This window comes from Rhinatrema bivittatum, chromosome 9 (genome assembly GCF_901001135.1).
Source record: "Rhinatrema bivittatum chromosome 9, aRhiBiv1.1, whole genome shotgun sequence".
In the NCBI taxonomy this organism is placed as follows: Eukaryota; Metazoa; Chordata; class Amphibia; order Gymnophiona; family Rhinatrematidae; genus Rhinatrema; species Rhinatrema bivittatum.
In genome coordinates this window covers 23679190-23700558 of record NC_042623.1, presented here as the reverse complement: position 1 = coordinate 23700558, position 21369 = coordinate 23679190, and the positions used below count along the sequence as shown (strand labels likewise).

Sequence of the window (21369 nt, the reverse complement as noted above, 5' to 3'; positions counted from 1 at the left end):
CATTGAAGAAAATAAACATGCATTTGAAGTAAAAAAAAACCCCCAACAAATTATTAAAACACATATCGAATGAGCCAAGACTCCCTGTGGAGCCTGCATAAAGGGTTGAGTGGACCCTAAACTTTATCCTGGAAGCAGACAGATACCTCCCACAGATTCATAGGAAAAAAGGCCCTTTATGTTTGCGAATTGTATAATGAGAGCTAACATGTTATGTAAGTTAAAAAAAAGAAAAGTTACAAAAGGTAGGGGGTCAGATTGCTTTATTTCATTAAAACCTTTAATAAAAAGAAAGTTCTATACTTGAAATTTGCTTTCTGAATCAGATTGTCATACCTAGATCCATTAGCCAATAAGATAATGATTTTAAAATCAAATCTGCCTGCAAGGCATTCAAGGAAACGAACATGAGTTGTTGTATTTTACTGCCCCTATCTCCCAAACAGCACAATCCTCTCAAAATAAAAGGCCTGAAGTAGCACAACTTTGACGTCCAAATCGTGTGCACCTGCACCTTTCAAGTTTGACTAGAAGGGCTTTATTGACTCAGAATTTCAAACACTTGAGAGAAGTTCTTTACAGATGGTATCAAGTGTTCAAGCACTGGACTTAATGGATCTGTTGGGCCTGTCCACACTGAAGCTTTTGCATCTGTTCAGAAGAGGTTAACTTGACTCGTGCCCAGGGCCGGAGGAACCACTAGGCGAGCTAGGCCTGTGCCTAGGGCACCGAGACTTAGGGGGCGCGGCCACTTCAGGCGGTAGAATTTTGAAAGGGCAAAAAGTGCCCCTTCAAAATTCTGCCCAGCCCCCACCTCACCCTGCTTCCCCCCCCCCCCACCCCCCCATCGTGCCATCCCCCCGACGCCCCCCTGGTGGTCCAGCGGAGGGCCCAGGAGCAATCTGCCACTCCCGGGGCCTTGGCTGCCACTAACCAAAATGGCGCCGGTGGCCTTTAGCTCCAAGCATGTGACAGGGGCCAACCAATGGCACCGGTAGCCCCTGTCACATGGTAGGGGCTGAAGGCCACCGGCACCATTTTGGTTAGTGGCAGCCGATGACCCGGGAGCGGCAGATCGCTCCCAGGCTCCCCGCTGGACCAGGTGTTTTGTTTATTTATTTATTTATTGAGTTTTATATACCGTCATTCGGTAGAGCCATCACAACGGTTTACAAAAGTATACATTTTTCTTAGCAGTTGTGTAACAGAAAAGCAATGTTGAGTTTTTTTTGGGGGTGGAGGGGGAGGTTGGGCAGGTGGGGGAGTGGCGGCATGTGGTCCCTGTCCCTAGAGTCGGGGCTGCGACCTGGGGCGGGCTGATGACAGCACGACGGGGGGGGGGGGGGGGGCGGTGAAGGCCCTTGCACCAGCCCTGCTCGTGCCTGTGCAGTTAAAATAGCGCCATAGTGATGCAGAGTTGGAAGGAGGACTAGGGGTCATTGTATACTTTTTTAAAACAGCTCAGGGAAAAAGGATGGGCAAGATACATTTGGGCAAGATTAGTGGAATTTGAAATAAGCAATTGTCTACTGAATGGTCCAACCCAATGGAATATTTAATGCTAATTCAATAGCTTTTAGAGGCAAAAAAAAAAAAAAATCACTGGAAAATGTTTTAAAAAAATGAACAAAACTATCCCATAAATTAATTAAGACCTCCCCCTTTAATTAGGCCACACCCTTTGATCAGAGGCTATTTTCTTAGCAAGCATGTGGAAAACCTTTAATATCTCATCAAGGCCTAAAATGCAACTGATATGTGCTGAGTAAACCAAGGCTTCTCCCTTTCCGTGGCAGTTATCCCATTTCCACTGAAAAAAGCTGCAGCGAAAATTTGAAATGTCATTCAATGCCTTCTAAATTTCTTGCTTTCCCAGTGACCATTCCTAATGTTCATGGCAACAGAAAAAATTCTTGGATAACCTTTGTCCACGGAACTAGATTTCATCATATCATGAACCTTCCAGATGCGGTAACTCATTAAATTCTTCTCTTGCTGTACATGAAAAAAAAATATCCTAGAAAAATAGCTGATTTTCTTTTTGATGGATTCTATTTAGTTTGTGGAACAGAAGAATCACCTTCTGGGGCGAGATGCTGAAAGAAAAAAAGAGAGACAAGACTTGACTAGGCTTTACTTTCTGTTAAAGTTCTTCCGATTTCCTGTAGTCCTGCTCATTTGTAATCAGCGCTACAGGCAGGGTCCCTGGTCTCCTGTGATTCCACGGCTGTGGTGGGTTCCCAAGACGTTTGCCCTTTTCTGCAGAATTGCAAAAAGGGAGACCAGGGCCCCTCCTAGCAAAGCATTCTAAGTCCCTCCCTCCTCCCCTCTGCGGTGATCTGGCAGCAGGAAGAGGGGGAGAGCAGTAGCAACACATCAGGCTGCTTCCTCCTCTCTTGCTGCCTGGACCTGTCCCGCTTTCAACCGCATGCCTGAATGTTCAGCTATGTGGCTATGTCTTTTTCTTCCTCCTGCCAATCAACGTAAAGGGGCGGGGGCAGCACAGGGGAGTACTCAGGAAGGGACTGGGGGTTTCAATAGAAAGTTTTGGGGAGGGGGGTTGAATAGAAGTAAGTGAAGGGATGGGGATGGCAGAAAAGCTTGAGTGGTTGGGATAGGGGATGGGTGAGGGAATGGGTGGTGGGGGGCAGGAGTGAATGAGGGGACTGAAGAGGGTGCAGGGGAGGAGGGAGAGTGAATGAGGGGATGGGGCAAGAGTAAGGAGTCGGACTGGTGGGAGGAAATCATGAATGAGCGGATTGGAAGGAATGTGGGAGAGGGAGAATGAATAAGAGATGGGCAGGGATAAAAGGATGGGAGTAAGAGTGAAGGAGAGGACTGGAGAGGGTGCAGGGTGAGGAGGGAGAATGAATGGGGATGGGGCAAGAGTGAGGGAATGCAGGGAGTACAGGGGAAGGGAGAGTGAATAAGTGGATGAGACAAGAATGAGGAGATGGGGAGAAGTGAATGAGGGGATCAAAGAGGATGTGGGGAAGAAGAGTGAATGAGGGGACTGAAAGGGTGTGGTGGGGAGGGAGAGTAAATGAGGGAATGGGGCAAGAATGAATTGGGGAGCAGAGGGAAAGGATGGAGAGTGAATGAAGGGATTGGGGACAAGAGAGAGTAAGGGGATGGGAGGAACTGTAGGGTGTGAGTGAGGGGATCACAGGAGGGGATGCAGAGAGCGAGGTGATTAGAGGGACTATAAATGAGGAGAACAGAGAGGTGTGAAAGAAAGGATCAGTGTTGAGAGGAGAGGTATGAGTGAGTCATCACTCCCTCTTCTGATTTTTTATTTATTTATTTATTTATTTAAAAAGTATTTGTATACCGTTTTTTTAAAAAAGGAATTTTATCAAAAACGGTTCACAGATTTAAAACAAAAATAAAATAATCAAAATAAAATGGAATTTTTAAACTTTACATAAAAATAGGCAATAACTAGACAGGATGCTAGTATATAAGATATTAAAAATATAAAAGTTTGGAGCCATGGGCTTATTGTTTTGGGGAAAAGGGAGGGGGAGGGGGAGTGGGAAAAATACAGCGTAAAAATTATATAATAATAAAGGGAAGAAGGAAGGAGGATATGATAATTGGAGACATGTGAATGAGCAAGTATGTTGTAGTTATGAGTAGCATAAATGGGGTTGTAATGGGTGTAATGAGTTTATGAATGTAGGTTCGGTATTGATGATTGAGTTTAGTTAGAAGACGTATTGAATGCAAGTTGAAAAAGATAGGTTTTGAGAGATTTTTTGAAATGAGAAGGGTTGGATATTGAGCGAAGATGGTTTGGCAAAGTGTTCCAGAGTGTTGGACCAGCTATTGAAAAGGCTCTTTTTCTAGTGAGGTCTAGTCTGGCTTGTTTAGGAGAAGGGATATCTAGTAAATTTTGGTTAAGTGATCTTAGGTGTCGTGTCGGTTTGTATATGCGCAGTAGTGAACAAAGCCAGGTGGATGTATGATTATGGTTATGAATTAAGCTATGGATAATAGAGAGAATTTTGTATTTTATTCTGAACTTTATGGGTAACCAATGTAGCGATTGTAAAATAGGAGTGATATGATGGCGTAGAGAAGTTCTGGTTAATATTCGGGCTGCAGAGTTTTGGATCAGTTGAAGGGGGTATAGTGAAGAGTCTGACATTCCTAAGAAAAGAGCATTACAATAGTCTAAGTTGGATCCCTTTCCCCAGCCCAAGATCCCACATTTCTCCTCCATCTCTCCTTGATCTCCCGTACCTCTCCTCCACTCATTCTCTTTCCCTTTGTTCCCCGATTTCCTGATCCTCCCCTCCTCCCATGCTTCTATTCTCCCTCCATCCTTCTACCCCTCCTATCTGAAATTCCTTATTCGTTTTCCTCCTCAGAGATCCCTTCTCTATTCCCTTCCCCTAGTTTCCCCTTTTCTCTAGCACATCATCATGAGGGAGAAGGATGTGAATACTTTGGGGTAACAGAAACTTTAACATTTAATATGTTTTTTCCTCCCAAATGCTTCCATTTCCAGAATTCCTGTTACTTCTTTCTCCTGTTGATATTTCTTCCTATGCTCCCCCAGGACCTCTTGTGTGTGCTGACAGAATGCTTTCTAGTCAACTATTTAAAAATACCCAAGAAATGGGCCCTGCAGAGGGACCTGTGTTCATATCCTGGTTCAGATCCTCTTCTACCTGGGTTGGCCCAGGCTGGGCATTAGGGATGTGCATACAAAATATTTTTGTTTTATTTTAGTGGATGAGAGAGTGGTGGTTCTTCAAGGTTTAGTTCATTTAATGTTTATTATGGTTCAGTTTGTTTGCAAACCAAAATAAACATCACATTGAAAAGAAGATCCTAAAACAAAAAGAAACCTGCTACCAACTACTCCTAACTTCCCTGCTGCCCACCCTGGCCTTGCTTACTACTTCCATGAGGGTTCCCTGAATAGAAAGGGACATGAGCAAGCCCCTTGGATCCTGCATATGATTGTAAAACAGCATGACTCCGGTTGTAAAGCCAAACAGTGCTATTGTATGGCCAGACCTGACAGGGGCAGGAGCGTCTGGGGCTTGCTCCCTCCCCTTTCTATCTAAGAAACTCCCATGGAAGGGGTAAACAGAGGCCAGGGGGAGATCAGGGGAAGGGACTTTGGGGGTAGGAGTGGTGGTCAAATATGCTGACAAATAATATGCACTATTAGCTAGTGAGCACTAATTACTGACCCAAAAAAATTAAAATAAACAATTTTCAAATATTTCAGAATGAGTCCATTTTTGGTTCATTACATTTGGAACAAACCAAAAATAGACTCATTTTTCATATTTTACCCATTCGGGTAAAACACACACACACATCCTACTAGGAATGTTGCAGAGTTTTTGTAAATAAAGGTTCCAACCATATCCCATTTAAAATAGGAAAATGTGTTCTTTTTTACCTGCTAATTTTTGTTCCTGGAATACCACTTGGGTTTTTCATCCCTACCAGCAGATGGAGACAAAGAAGAAAAGCTTTACTGACACTGCTACTTAATGTAGTGTGCCACCTGCAGTCCCTCAGTATGACCTGTACTCAAGCCAAGAACAAAGTCCAAACCTAACTTCATAACTTCAAACCGAGCAGGGGAAAAGTTGAGCCCCTAAACTGTATATATAACATCAATAACAGGGATTGAAAACTCCCGAACCACAAAATTTAAAACAATTTCTCCACTATTTACACACAGAAGAGAGATCAGTCTTTCCAGAGAGGGCATAGCTCTGGACTGATCTGTGGTATTCTAGGAATGAAAATTATCAGATAAGAACCAATCTTCCTTTCCTGTTCATATCCCAGATCAGTCCAGATGCATAGGATGTACATAGGCTCCCCTAAACCCAGTGGGAAAGAGAGAGACCGACTTGCAGTACACTCTCCAAAATGTGCCCCTTCTGGCACCCAAACATCCAGTTGGTAATGCCTGGTGAAAGTGTGTTATGAAGACCAAGTCGCCACCTGACAGATCTCCTGTGGGGAAACCAGCTGACACTTCACCCAGGAGGCCACCTGCGCCCTAGTAGATTGCGCATTCATCCCCTCAGGAATCGGTCTTTCTTTACAAATGTACGCCGATATAATTGCCTCCTTCAGCTACCGCACATTTATAGCCTTGGAAGACTTACATCCTTTCTTCACTCCACTAAATAGAACAAAGAGATGATCAGATCTCCGGAAACCATTGGTGACATTGAGATAATGCAGCAAGGCTCGATGAACATCTAACAAATGAAGTTCCCTCAAATGCAGATGCACTGAATCCAAATTCCTAAATGCAGAGAGTTCCACTGTCTGACTGAGGTGAAAAGTGGCAACCACCTTTGGCAAAAAGAAAGGTATCGTGTGCAACGACACCCCATTCTCAGTAAACTGAAGAAAGAGATCCCAACACCACAAACCTTGAAGTTCGAAAATCCTTCTGGCTGAACACATCGCTACAAAGACCACCACCTTTAGGGTAAGATCTTTCAGTAACGTCTGTCTCAATGGCTCAAACAAAGAACATTGCATTACCCATAGCACTAAGTTAAGGTTCCATCTGGATGCAAAGCTGTGCATTTTACCCCGAAAACAGCCTAAGGCTGCCATCTGAACTCTAAGGGAATTATAAACATCTTTCTCTAGAACATTCTGCAAAAAGTCAAAATATTAGACATTGAAACTCAGGCAGGGAACAACTGACTCCTCAAGACACCACTTCTCGAACACTCTATACTCTGACAATAATCAGGGAAGTGGAAGCACACCTAGCCTGTAGCAAAGTGGTAATGACCTCTTCCAAATATTCCTTCATTTGCAAACTATGCCTTTCAAAAGCCAGGCCATGAAACAAAAGTTTTCAGCCTGATCCAAGAAGATTGGTCCCTGACGAAGCAACCTTTGAAGATGCCCCAGTCTTAAGGGACCGACCATCACAAGATTTACCAGATCCACAATCACGGCCGATGCAGCCACTATGGAGCCATGAGAATCACCTTCCCCAGTTGCCTCTTGACATGCTGTAACACCCTTCCTATCAGAGGCTATGGAGGGAAGACATATAACAGTATTCCTGCCAACCATATGAGGACCAGAGCGTTGAGACTCTCTGATCCGACCTCTCGCCTGCAACTGAAAAAGCAGCATGTCTTAGCAATCTGTTTTGATGCCATTAAGTTCAGCTGAGGGCTGCCCTACCTGGCACAAATGAGAGCCATCATCTTTACCAACAGCTCCTATTCCCCAGGGTCTAACATCTGCCAGCTGAGAAAGTCTGCTTGAATATTGTCCACTCTGGTGACCTGGGAAGCTGCCAGAGCTACCAGGTGTTGGTTCACCCAAATGAAAAGTTTCTGGGCTTCCTGAGACACCCTGAGATTCTTGGTTCCACTTTGGCAGTTGATGTAAGCCACCAACGTTGCATTGTCTGATAAGACCTGAACCACGCAACCACAGAAGAAAGGAAAGCAACGCCATGTGAACCGCCCTCATCTCTAAACGATTGATAGACCATAACATTTTCACCATCAACTACTGACACTGAGGGGCAGATTTTCAAAGGGTTACGTGCGTAACCCCCGAAAAGCTGCCCCTGCCTGCCCCTGCGTGCGTCGAGCCTATCTTGCATAGGCTGGGTGGCGCGCGCAAGCCCCGGGACGTGCGTATGTCCCGGGGTTTTAAAAAATGGGCGGGGGGATGTCCGAGGGCGGGGCCGAATCCTCCAGCTCAGTGGCCTGTGCCGGGGGATGGCGAGCCAATGTGTGCAAGTTACGCCTGCCTTGGGCAGGCGTAACTTTTTCAACAAAGGTAGGGGGGGGGATTTAGATAGGGCTGGGGTGGGTTAGATAGGGGAAGGTGGCGGGGGGGCCGGAGAAAAAGTTCCCTCCAAGGCCGATCCGATTTCGGAGCGGCCTTAGAGGGAACGGGGAAAGCCATCGAGGCTTCCTCGGGCTTGGCGCGCGCAAGGTGCACATATGCACCCCCTTGCACGCGCTGACCCTGGATTTTATAACATGCGCGCATGTTATAAAATCGGGCATAGATTTGTTCGCACCGGGTTGCACGAACAAATCTACACCCGCGCATAAGTTTAAAAATCTGGCCCTGAGCTTTTGCCCTTGGCAAATGACCCCCCAACCTTTCAGGCTGGCATCGGTGGTCACTATCACCCAATCCAGGACTTCCAAGTCTACCCCTTGCTTCAAATTGGCTTGACTACCATCTGCTGGAGACAGAGAAATACTGAGGGACTTCAGGTGGCACTCTATGTTAAGTAGCAGTTCAGGGAAACCTTTCTTCTCTGTCTCCATCTACTGGTAGGGATGAACAATATATGTATCTGGACTGATCTGGGGTATGAAGAGGAACAGTCCTTATGTGACCAAGTACACAGGACCAGAGCTACCTTTGAAATACAAGGATTAATGAACACCTTTTAACTCACTCTCATTTTCTGGGCAATACTCTTATTTTAAAGCAGTACCCTATCATTGCACTTTCTTCCATACATTTTTAATAACCTCACTCTTATTCCAGGATCATGCCACCAAAACACCAAAATGTCATCTTGTCTTCCAAAAGAAAAACAAACAAAAAACAAAAAAAAAAAGACCAAACTATAGTCAGGAGGCTGGAAGCTCTGCTGGCAGTGCTGCACTGCTCCCAGCACAGTCCTGTTATGTTACCTGTTATGTTTTTACACCTGAATTCACAGTGTTGTCTGGATTTGAAACGATTGCTGTTCCCTCCGCAGCCTCCAAAGACAAAGGGCCGGCAGTCATCCACTTCCTGGTGATAATACCACAGCAACATGTACCGGAGGCAGGAGCCTTCATCCATAGGTAGCCTGCAGGGGTCTGTGACGAAACACATCCACACAAGCCATGACGCTGCTAAGGGTTTTGACAGAAGGTCGAGGTGCAATAATATTTGTAACATGGGGAGGACAGTCTTCAAAGCTATTGATCCAGGTAAAATGGCCTGGTTGAGAACAGCCCTTCCTTATCTGGCGAAAAATGACACAGTTAAAAAAAGAGGAATTTGGACTGGGGAGTAAAACCCTGCTTGTGGGTTCGATTTTCAAACTGTGTGCTATTTTGCTTCTACTTGGCTGCCTGCAGGCACCCATAGCAGGAGCAAAGAACACAATCGCTTTCAGCACACGCACTCGGTAGCTGCTAATGTTCAAAGGGAACAATGTGGGCGGTTTTCCCTTTCAAAACTGGGCTAAAAGTCTCCCGCATACATTGTAAAAGACCAGGGCTATTCAAAACTGACACCCCCCCCCCCCATTCTCCAAACTTTCTTCTGACTTCCAATAGCTGGGGTGGGCAGTAATCAAAGCCACTCATGTCAGTGAACGTTTTCATTGTTGCCCACTCCCTACGCGTGTATAAGTACCCGCATATGTCAGCAACGTTCGGAGGCATTCTTGGGGCCAGGGCTGTTATGGGCCGGGGAGGTATTTATGTGGATAATATCACAGATTTTTGCCTTGAAAATGTTATCTGCACAAATTTGCATGGGTACTTTTCCATGGGCAATAATCAAAAGCAAAATTACTGTTTCCACGAGATTTTGCTTTGATTATTTCAGCAAACTCGAGTAAAAAAACTACTCGCAGGGTATGCAGAAATGTGGGCACTTTGATTATTGCTTCCATAATGGGAATTTTTTTCTTTTAGAGAAAGAGTCCTCAACCCAATCTTTGGGGCCTGCCCGGCCAGTCTGATTTTCAGAATATCTGTAACGAATATGCGTGAGATATATTTGCATGCAGTGGAGGCAGTGCATGCAATTATATCTCCTGCATATTTATTTCAATTTATTATTATTTCAATGTATATCTCACCTTTCCATTTTGGATATCCTGAAAACTGAGCGAGCCGAGAAGTGAGTTGAGAACTATTCCGGAAACTAATCCCACAGGAGGCTAGGGCGGGGCGTTCCTAATCTGTCGTATTTACCCACAGCTGGTCAGGTTTTCAGAATATCCACAATGAATATATATTTATTTATTTATTTATTTATTGTTTTTGTTATACCGAGTTTCATGATAGGCATCACATCAACCCGGTTTACAAATAACAAGGAGTGTAAAGCATAACGTAACGTAAAAAACAATATTTTCAATAAGAGCCTTGAACTTTAAATACAGTGAATCAGAAAAAGGGAGAGGGAAAGTTACAAAAAACAAGGAAAATAAACTTGGGATGGAAGGGGAGAAATTGAACAGCACAATATTTACATTTCAGCCTATTGATACATTAGAATAGCAAGTGAAAAAATAAGACTATGAAACGGTACATAGGTAATCAAATGAATAAATATGACAGTTGTGAATGGTAATAGTATGATAAATATTCAGCAGGAATTAGTGAGAGAGGGTTTGAGGTTGGTTGATTCGTGTTTACATTCCATTATTGCATACGAGTTAGTGCTAGTGAGAGGAGGTTTTATTCAAGGCTTGGAAATGCTTTTTTGAAAAGCCAAGTTTTTAGTCTTTTCCTAAATGTTAAAGAGCATGGCTCTTGTCTCAATATATATGCGATATATACATTGTCTCAATGTATATGCGATAAACTTGCATGTACTGCCTTTCCAATGAATATAAGTTCATCTAGTGGACAGCTTGAAAAACGGACTGGCTTTGGGGTCCCCAGGACAGGTTGGGAACCCCTGAGCTATGGAGGTGGTTGGGAGGGTTGCTTTACTACAGCATGAAGGGGTCATTCATGCAAGGGAGGAGGGATGAGGCTGAGGCCACTTCACGTGATCTTCCAGGTTATCATGCAACCTGGATTGGCCACCGGAGACAGGATGCTGGGCTCGATGGACCTCAGTCTGACCCAGCATGGCACTTCTTATGATCTTATGCATTTACTTCATTACCCAGCTTTGGAAAGGTAGAAGGGCTGGGGCAGGAAAGGGGGTGAGAGTCGGGGGAGAAGAAACAAAAGATTTTTAAAAGGTAGGAAAGAAGGTGGGAACGAGCTAGGAATGAGGAAAATAAAAATGAAGCAATAGAGAAAAATGCAGGAGAGAGAGAAAAAGAAGGAAGAAATGATAAAAGCCAGAAAGAAAAATTCAGGGAGGGAGAGAGGGAGAAAGAGAGAAAAAAGAAAAGAGCTGGAAGGGAAATAGAAAAAAGGAAGAGAAACAGGAAGGAAGGCATAGAAAAAAGGGATAGTGAGAGGGAGAGAAGTGAGAAAAGGAAGAGAGAAGAGGAGGAGTAAATGAGACGAATGGAGGAGGAGACAAGACAGCATGTAGGAAAGACAATACGCTGAGCATGTGATGGAGCGGGCCGAAGGTGCCCTAGATGACTCGGTGTTGACCTGATCTAGACAGCAACTTCCCTCTTTGCAGTTTCATTCCATGCCGCTCACCTGGTAATGAGCTTCCAGCAAGTCGCTTCGCTCGCCCGGATGCCTCTGTTATCCCCTTATCATGTGGGCCTGGTAGGAAGCAAATGGGAAGATCATTGCTAGTGAGGACGCATAGTAAATTAGCCACAGTTTAAACAATGATTCTTGCAAGTTACATGATTTTCATCGTGCAGAAAAAGTGCCTTAGAAATGTCAAAGAACAACTGGTTAGCATGGAAATCTGTAGTCATAAAATCTTAATAGCTCAGAGCAATTCAAGACAGAAAGGTCGGCCATTACTCAACTACATGGAGGGTTTATGGGAGAGCGGAAGAAATGTCAAACAGGTTTGATGAAATCTGGAGATAATATTATTCACAAGTAATATGCCTTTGATTGCAGAAACAGGTTAACCTTTTAAAACCTTCCCTCTAGACACATCATTCAACGCAAGATTTAGCTTGACAGAGATACTTGTAATAATCTGTGGTTTACATAACACCTTGTAGCCAAGCCTTGCCTCAAACCTTTGGGGGGTAGGAGGGAAGGGTTGTCTCAGTAAATAGCTTTCTTTGATTTTACACTGTCATATCAAAAGCACTATAGAGTGTGACAGATCACAATCAACATTATTTGTGGTTAACCAAATCAGTCTTTTGTCTTTTTGCCCTTATATTTCTGAGAGATTTTGTTTAGAATAGAAACCAGAATAATGGACCAACCAGATGGCTCAGTACCAAGTCCAGCTTCTACTCCTCAGGCTACCCAGGGCTGGGGATGCTGTGGAGGTCATGTTCACAAGTCTTGTCTCTCGGGGAGGGAAGGAGTCTTCTCAGCCAGATGGGTGGGTATAAAAATACTCTGGGGAGTTACTGCAGTCTGAGCCACAGTGACAGCCTTCTGACTGGTTTATGGCTAGCCCGAGATTGTCCATCTAAAGTTCTGCATTTATATAAGTCTTTGAGTTCATTACTTTTCATTATTTTAATGTGTTTGTCATATCCAATGGATACTTTTTTCTTGTAAGGAAGGGAATTATTTTTTTTCAAATACAGTGCTCTTTGGGAGGAAAGTGGCCTAATGTTTAGTGATATGGGTTGGGAAACCAGGGTTCAAATCCCACTTCCCTCACTGATCTTCCTTGTGACCTTGGGGAAGTCACTTTGTCCTCCTACTTGGATTGTAAGCCCCTTTGGGTTTATACCTAAAAAAAAATGTAAACTGCCTTGACCTAAAATTGGAAAGCTGAAATAGAAAACGTTGAAACTCAAAACAATGTGTCATAACATAAGAATTGCCATACTGGGTCAGAACAAGGATCCATCAAGCCCAATATCCTGTTTCCAACAGTGGCCAAACCCAAGTCACATGTACCTGGCAAGTACCCAAAAAGCAGATAGATCACAAGCTACTATTGCTTATTAATTACTGTAATAGCAGTTTATGGATTTTTCCTCTAGGAACTTATCCAAACCTTTTTTAAACCCAGTTACACTAACTGCTGTAACTACATCCTCTGGCAATGAATTCCAGAGCTTAACTACCATATACGCTGAGTAAAAAAGAATTTTCTTTGATTTGTCCTGCCTTCTCTTCCTAAACCTGAACCTTTAGGTATGTTAATATGTGTACAGGCTTTTGGTGTAATTTAATAGCCTCAAAGACAGGTTCTTGTGGTTTCTCAAATTTCAAAGGGGCTACTGACTGGGCTCAGCATATTACAGGGACTGTGATTAGTTTATCTTATATAGGAGTTCACTGTCACCCAAGGCAGTTTAGGGGATATCTAAGGGGGCCACAATCGTACTACATGTGCCCTTTAGGGACAAAAAGCACAAATTAATCTCAGGCAGTTGGTTTTATTATGTAGCTCAGGAGTTATAATAATGCATTTAGAAATTATATATAGATAGGTAGTAGGAATAATAATGCAATATATCAAAACCCTTACATGACAAAGTCATTGCTGTAGTTACATGATGTTAGGTTCCATATTAGGAGCTACCACCCAGGAAAAAGATCTAGGTATCATAGTGGATAATACTTTAAAATCGTAGGCTCAGTGTGCTGCAGCAGTCAAAAAAGCAAGCAGAATGTTAGGAATTATTAGGAAGGGAATGGTTAATAAAATGGAAAATGTCATAATGCCTCTATATCGCTCCATGGTGAGACCACACCTTGAATACTGTGTACAATTCTGGTCGCCCCATCTCAAAAAAGATATAGTTGCGATGGAGAAGGTACAGAGAAGGGCAACCAAAATGATAAAGAGGATGGAACAGCTCCCCTATGAGGAAAGGCTGAAGAGGTTAGGGCTGTTCAGCTTGGAGAAGAGACGGCCGAGGGGGGATATGATAGAGGTCTTTAAGATCATGAGAGGTCTTGAACGAGTAGATGTGACTCGGTTATTTACACTTTCGAATAATAGAAGGACTAGGGTGCATTCCATGAAGTTAGCAAGTAGCACATTTAAGACTAATCGGAGAAAATTCTTTTTCACTCAACGCACAATAAAGCTCTGGAATTTGTTGCAAGAGGAAGTGGTTAGTGCAGTTAGTGTAGCTGGGTTCAAAAAAGGTTTGGATAAGTTCTTGGAGGAGAAGTCCATTAACGGCTATTAATCAAGTTTACTTAGGGAATAGCCACAGCTATTAGTTGCATCAGTAGCATGGGATCTTCTTGGTGTTTGGGTACTTGCCAGGTTCTTGTGGCCTGGTTTGGCCTCTGTTGGAAACAGGATGCTGGGCTTGATGGACCCTTGGTCTGACCCAGCATGGCAATTTCTTATGTTCTTATGTTCTTTCTGCAAGAGATCACAGAGCGGCAGCATATCTCTGGCCTATCTTCTTTCTTTGAATCACTTCATGAAGTGTTGCTTGACTGTCACATAGTAAGGGACACCTCCAAATTCAGACTATGTCAGAGGTCTGTTATTCTATAACCTTATCTTTCTGCCCGCAGAAAGCAATTATGTGGGGGATTAGGTGTCAGGGACAGTTCTCTGCATTCCTCTGTATATTCCCACACTTGCTGTGAGGGTGTCTGTGTGGCTCTGAGTTCATCAATAGTCAGACTTGAGCTAAATAATCCCAAAATAAAGTTAAGCTCTGGAATTCATTGCCAGATGATGTGGTTACAGCAGTTGGTGTGACTGGGTTTAAAAAAGGTTTGGATAAGTTCCTAGAGGAAAAATCTATAAACTGCTATTACGGTAATTAATAAGCAATAATAGCTTGTGATTTATTATGTTTAGGTACTTGCCAGGTACTTGTGACTTGGATTGGCCACTGTTGGAAACAGGATGCTGGGCTTGATGGACCCTTGGTCTGACCCAGTATGGCACGTTCTTATGTTCTTATGTTCTTAAAAGCAGCATCTCATGAAGCCAGTGTAAAAACCACTCCAACATAGCTAATAACGATGGGGTTTTGCCCTTGGCCTGCCTGGCCCTGGATCCTTCTATGATGGGGACATTCAGTGGCACTGCTGATTTTCAGGGAAACCTCTTCTACCATTGCATATTCCCCCAGGCCAAAAATGCCATGACTGCAGTCACTATTTTGTTTCACTTCTGTGAAGAAATTCAACAAAGCTGTGGAAAGAATACAGTTTTTACCAAGTGAAAGCAGACTAGAAAAAGAGTTGAAACTGAAAATATCCACATCCTCTTCTGAATGCTTCAGTACCAGGGTTTCTGGTGACTGGCTCCATGTTTTCAGGATATGCTTTTGCAGTCCTGGTTTTACCTCCCCATTGCATGCACAGACATGCAAATTGCATTGCCCTAAGAAACGCAGGCAGTGAGAAATACTACTGTCCTTTTTCCTGAGCCCCCCAGGGCTTGGATGCAAAATATGAATCTAACAAAAATCTTCTACAACTGCTTCCCAAGTTGCCTGCAGATTTCACTTCTGTGGAAAAGTTTATCAGTTTCTCTTCTTCATTCTTTTACTTTCCCTCATTTCTTTTTTCACATTTTGAACTAATTTCTTCTGGTACTGTGTTGTGTTGTAACTTCCAGCAAGGCTAAGTGCCGTGACAGGAGGCAATGTGCTTGACCTTGGGGAGGGATGGAAGGCAGCTGCTGCTACTTCTGTGAAGGTCCCTATTGGGCATCAAGAGCGGTGATGAGGAATCATCATGGAGGAGACACAGAGGCTTAGAATATGACGGCAGATAATACCAGCAGGTCCGTCTAAGCTGCCTTTTATCCTTTACTGTTGCAGTAACATAGAGAGTCTACTGGATCTTTGTCCGTGTCTTCCTTTCCCCTTAGTTAAGGATCCTCTCTGCTTATGCCATGCTTTCTTGAAATGTATTACTATTTTTGGCTCCACCAGTGTCACCAAGTGGGTTCCTGATGCCTGGGGCAGAGGGGTTTAAGAAAAAAGAAAAAGTGTGTGTGTATGGGGGAGATAGGTCATTCAGCAAAGCTGTAGAAACAATACTGTTTTTTGAGGAAAAGAGAAACACTAATGGACTTTAATAACAGCAGGCGAGATTGAAGTTAAACATTAGGAAACACATTCTAAGTGTGAGAGTACTCAAGCAAAATGACACAGAGGAGTCATATAAGCAGGAATACAGCACAGGAATATAGCACAGATAGCTGAAGAGCAGATCTTCATCAAAACCCTTCTGCAGGCCTCACACTGATACTCTGATCAAAAGAGGAAACAGGTCTAGCTACCTGATGATCACACCATCAACCAAAGAAATCAAAAGATCAATTACTGGTCAGTGAACCTTCTGAAGAACAGTACCTGACTTCTGGAACTCTCTCTCACAAGAGCTCCATCAAATTCATGGACCACTTCCACTTTAGGAAACAGGCAACAGCCTGGTTTTTCTGCCAGGCCTTCTATTAACTACCAAGAAGCAGCTGAAAGCTGGCTTTACTGCTTTAATGGCTGAAACCATACTGACTGATCTACTCTCTGATTACCTTGAGTGGCTGCTATAACTTGTGTCATTTACTAAGCTGTTGTCTATTTATTCAAGGGTAGACTGTATTGTCTGTTTTAGATTTAGACCTCTACTATACTGCTACAGCTACTGTTTATGTAAACTTGTGTTATGTTTATTTCATGATGTTGTACCCCAGCCTTGAGTGAATTTCTTATTCAAAAAATGAGCTATAAATCCAAATGGTAATAATAATGTAAAACATGAATACAGAAGATGTAGTATTCAGAAAAAATGCAGGTCTTCGGTGAGATCTTTGTTGCCAGGACAGCTAGCACAATCCATCCCATGTTTTTCAGGGAAGACCAGGGCGAGGGGGCAGGCAGGAGGCAGCTGACTGGTTAACGTTTTTCAGTCACGGAGCAAGGGAAACAAAGCGCTGTGCTTGGAATCAAAGGAGTCTGCATCCCCTGTCTCAAATCTATATAATATATTCTCAAAAATTAGAGACATGAGAACATGGACAAATGAAGAACAGATCTTACATTTATTCAGAATTTGTGAATCACCTAACTCTAAAAGGCCTAGGCGATGTACAAAATGAGATTCATAAAACAATTCCAACATATCATAAAAGGCAAATGACAAGTAATTCATAAAATAATAAAATCAAATTTAAACTTCATAAAACAAAAACAGTATAAGGGAGCAATAAGTAATAAATAAAATGATTCTAGCATATCATAAAAGGCAAATAAATAAATTGTAACATAATAAAATCAGATTAAAACTTCATAAAACAAAAACAGTATTGGGAGCAATAAATAATAAATAAAACCAGGCCAGAAATAAAGAACTAACTAAAAAAAGCTAATTTGAAAAGAAAGGTTTTAATCTTCATCTGAGCCCCATGCAGGCAATCCCATTGATACCTGAGAAGCAGTGAAAAACTGGAGGTAGAAAAGGCAATGTTTAAATCAAAGATGAGGCCATAATAAAATATTATGTCTAATATCGCAAATAAATGCATGTGAATATAAACAATGTATTAGGCCACAAAACAAACAAACCAGAGAGCCCTTGTGTACATCCCAAAGTGGAAAAATACAGCTAAGAAACAGGCAAGGTGTTTTTTGATAGGAGAATCTATGAGTAAGCCTCCTTTCCTTTAAAATTAAGCTAAACAAGCTTCTATTTATTTATTTAAAGTATTTTTTAAATTGAAGGCAAGTTACAATCTACATACATAAAAACTAAGAGGTCCATATTCAGTTACTGGCACAGTTAATTGGATATTCAGTAGTGCAGCTTCACTTGAATATAGACGGCTAACTTAAAGATAACCAAATAGGTTTATCCAGCTACTACTGCTACTACTACTTAACATTTCTGTAGCCCTACACGACATACGCAGCACTGTACAAACATACAAAAAGACGATCAGAATTAGCTGGATAACTTATTCGGCTAACCTATCTCCTCCCAGAAATGTCCCTGGAACACCCCATGTTATCCAGCTAAATTTTAGCCGGATAATGAGATATCCAGCTAAAGTTTAGCTAGATAAGTGCCCAAAATATTCAAAAGTCAGCATTTAGCTGGATAACTTGAGAATTATCCTGCTAAACGCATTTGAACATGGATATACAATATCAAACGCATTTGAACATGGATATACAATATCAAATATACAATAAAACAATCAGTTCCTAAACTATGAAGACGAGCAATCTCATTTTCTTCCAAGGCCCCAACAAAGAAAGAAAAGGAACACCGAAGCAGCCAAAGTATTGAGTGTTGTTTTAAAGCAACAGTAAGTAGCCAATAAAATAAGTAAATCATTTTTATATTCCAGATTTTATGTAAGACTTTATTCCCAGGCCATGACTCTGCTATCTAGGCCTGCTGGGGCTGGGGATCCCGTAGAGGTAGCATTCACAATCCCCGGGAGAGAGAGAGAGAGAAGTCTCAGCCATCATTGAATGGTGACACCTAATGGCCAGACTCAAGGTCCATAGTTGGGTCCAAAAGTGAGCTACGTTTGTGGCCCCCCTGACCAAGGACAGTCATTGTGATGACTGGGTGAAGTGGGGAGGAAGATTTGAAAGTAGGAAAACTCTCCCCTTCCTCCATACCTAGGTAGTTGCGAACGAAGGTTTATGACACTGTAGTCCAAAAAAAGGCCGATTCCAACTGAACCAGGAGGCCAAGAGAAGGCAGGATGAAACTGCTGTATTAAAAAAAAAAAAAAAAAAAAAGACTTTGAATAGCACCTCTTTACAGATACCTTTATTATTTTGCTCCGTAATGGGTTCTTCCAATTGGGTCACATTCCATATCTCATCCAGCAAGTCTTTCGGCTCTTCACTTTCTTGCAATAGTTCTTCCAATGACATTGGGGTTGTCTCCGCCGTGGGCTCAACAAGCCCTTCATAGCCTGCATGAGAGTCTGTAAATGTAACCATTAAGTCAAAGTTTCTTCCTACATGAATTTGGGAATCACTTAAGTTGCAAGAGTGTTTTTTTTGCTTCCCCCAAAGTAAATGCAGGATCACCAGGAAATTCACAGAAGAAATATCAGTGATATGCATTAAATCTTGCACCCACATGTGCTGACTAGAAGAAGTCTCATTGTACCTCTTCAACAAGAGAGGAAAACATTAGGGGAGTTAAGGAACGGGACAGTGCCTTTTTTGTAGGGTGAGTTGTATGGGGAATGTCATAATTCTGCTTTACATCCATTATTGTGGGTCAGGGGAGTTCACGTGGATGCAAACTGTACTTTTACATCTAGCCCTGTGACGATTATGGGTCAGTGTGTCACGCATGTGAGAACCATCTGTCAGGTGTGTCCCGACAGAAAAAAGGTTGAGAACCACTGTAGTAGGTTACTTGATATTATTCACTTTACTCCACTTTCTGTACTGATTCAATGATATCTATAAGGTGGGGGAGAGGGGGCCCTATGTAACTCAGTTGTGACAAGTTGAGACTGCAAGTGGAAACCAGAAAGGCACTATTTCTTGAAAGAATTGTTATCCTGGAGATTTTCCCAAGCCTTGGACTACACAAGATGGGAGGCTACATCCCAGTCCCAATGATGTGCTACCAACTTCTTTTCAATGGTCTCTCGCCAGTGCTGCTCCTCCCCCCTCCATCGATGGGACATTCCTTGATATTATAGAATAATTAAAGAAAAGGACAGTAGGCACCCCCTCCAGCACATCACTAGCTCTGCAGCCTGTCCCTCATATCACAACCTTCAAACACCAGCCGCATTCTCAGGCCAATGCAATATGAAGCGCATTAAAATGGGTGCTCATATTGACCACCCATTTTCCAAACGCACACACAGTCACCTCTCCTCGGTGCCCAATGCAATATATAAATGAGCTGCTGCATTACATGTGTGTCCCTGGCGCTTAAATGCATTGGGCGCCCACATTTGCAGTGGGCGCTCAATACGAGTATCTGTTTTAACCCACTTCAGGTTGATTTCGGCCAATATATATGCACAATAGCAAAGGGCAAAATCGGCCTGGATAGTGTCTATTGTGCATGTATATTGTGTGTCCAATTTTATTTTTCATCAGGCTATTACATTATATCGTTATTCTTAAAGACGACAAGTAGATTTTTTTTTTTTTTTCACATTAAAGTTTTATTGAATGAACATAATGATAACATTCAAATGACAATAGTGAACAGTAAAAGAAAAAGTCAACATGCCATCAATACAATGTAACAAGTCATGTTATGAACTTAGGTTACCGTCCCCCCCTCAACCCCACCCCCCTCTTCCCAACCCCCCCCCCCCCCCCTGTGTGAGCAAAGCAGAGTAAAGACCCAAGTAGTCAACCATGATAGTCGGTCTGGATAGGTATCAGATTCTATAACTGGTCTACCTAGAGATGATCTAGTGAGTAACGTGTGCATTAATTCTCTGGGGCAGCCCCTGCCCTTTTCTTTTGCCATGCCCTGTAGGGGTGCCACAGACTCTGACGTTGTTTCCCTTCCCGGGTGTTAGGGCGTCCCATCTTCTCATGCAGTAGGAACAGTTTATGTAGTCGAGAGGAGACCTGCCCCACAGGTATAGGACCTGCCTTCCTCCACTCCAGGGCGATTGCACATTTAGCGGCGGATAGAATAAACGAGATCAGCTTCCCCTGGGCCACAGTCACATCATAGGGAAGGTTTAATAGGGTTTGTTCCGGAGTAAGAGTGACCTCTACCCCCAAGATGTTCTGGATTAGCTGGGCGACCCCGGACCAAAAACTCTGCAAATAAGAACAGGACCACCACATGTGAAAGAACGTGCCCTCTAAGCCACACCCCTTCCAGCACCGGTCACTATATTGGTGATTAAAGCTATGTATTTTAGCTGGTGTGCAGTACCATCGCAACAGAATCTTATACCGGTTCTCAGCTAATTGAGAGTAGGGGAGGCCCCGTTTGGTAAAAAGAAAGATCTGGTCCCAGGCATCCTCCTCCAAAGTTCGTCCCAGGTCCCTCTCCCAGGTCCTCATGAAAGCTGGTTTTTGCTGTGGGTCTTTGTTCAAATAATTATAAACCTGGGAAATAGCTCTCCGCAGAGTGTCAGCCTGATCACACCAGGCCTCCATTTGTGTTCTACCCAGGGCCAGCTCTCGGCCCACCGACTCGGTCATAAAAAAGTGTCGGATTTGTAGGTAAGGATATACATCTAACCCCGTTAGGCCATATTTGCCTTGTAAAGTGGGGAAGGATATGAAACTGTCCCCGTCCCATAGCTGCCCAAAGGTTGTGATGCCTTTCCCGCACCACCGTTGGAACGGGCCCTGGGCTGCACCCACTGAGAACAAGCGGTTTGTCTGGAGGCAAGAGCTATAATAGTAACGCCGGGCTCCAACCAATTGTCGACACCATTGCGACCACACCTGGAAAGTGGTCTGGGTCGATGCCGCCATGGATCCCCAGGGGAGGAGTGTGGTCCTAGGTTGCCATATTACCGATCTAAGGGGGGGTCCCACCATATAAGGCTTGCTCTATGTGCACCCACTGTTTTTGCTCCCCTTTGCGATTCCAATCAAAAATAGCCCTAGTTTGAGCCGCTGTATAG

At 43.2% G+C, this 21369-nt stretch overlaps 1 protein-coding gene across 11 annotated transcripts in view; it reads right to left on the bottom strand.

Moving 5' to 3' along the window:
- Positions 1 to 1203: 1203 nt before the first annotated feature.
- LOC115098596 (collagen alpha-1(VII) chain-like) overlaps positions 1204 to 21369 on the bottom strand; it is a 420825-nt gene continuing 400659 nt past the window's right edge. For 8 of the 11 annotated variants that reach the window (XM_029615282.1, XM_029615281.1, XM_029615286.1 and 5 more), the window contains 4 exons: positions 18559 to 18720; positions 11388 to 11456; positions 8685 to 8855; positions 1205 to 2096 (listed from right to left, as the gene is read on the bottom strand). In XM_029615282.1, the coding sequence (XP_029471142.1) occupies positions 2077 to 2096; positions 8685 to 8855; positions 11388 to 11456; positions 18559 to 18720 (422 nt within the window). In that variant the 3' untranslated portion in view covers positions 1205 to 2076. Of the gene's footprint in view, positions 2097 to 8684; positions 8856 to 11387; positions 11457 to 18558; positions 18721 to 21369 lie in introns of all 11 variants that reach the window. The other 3 variants (XM_029615285.1, XM_029615292.1, XM_029615293.1) reach the window with 2 other exon arrangements.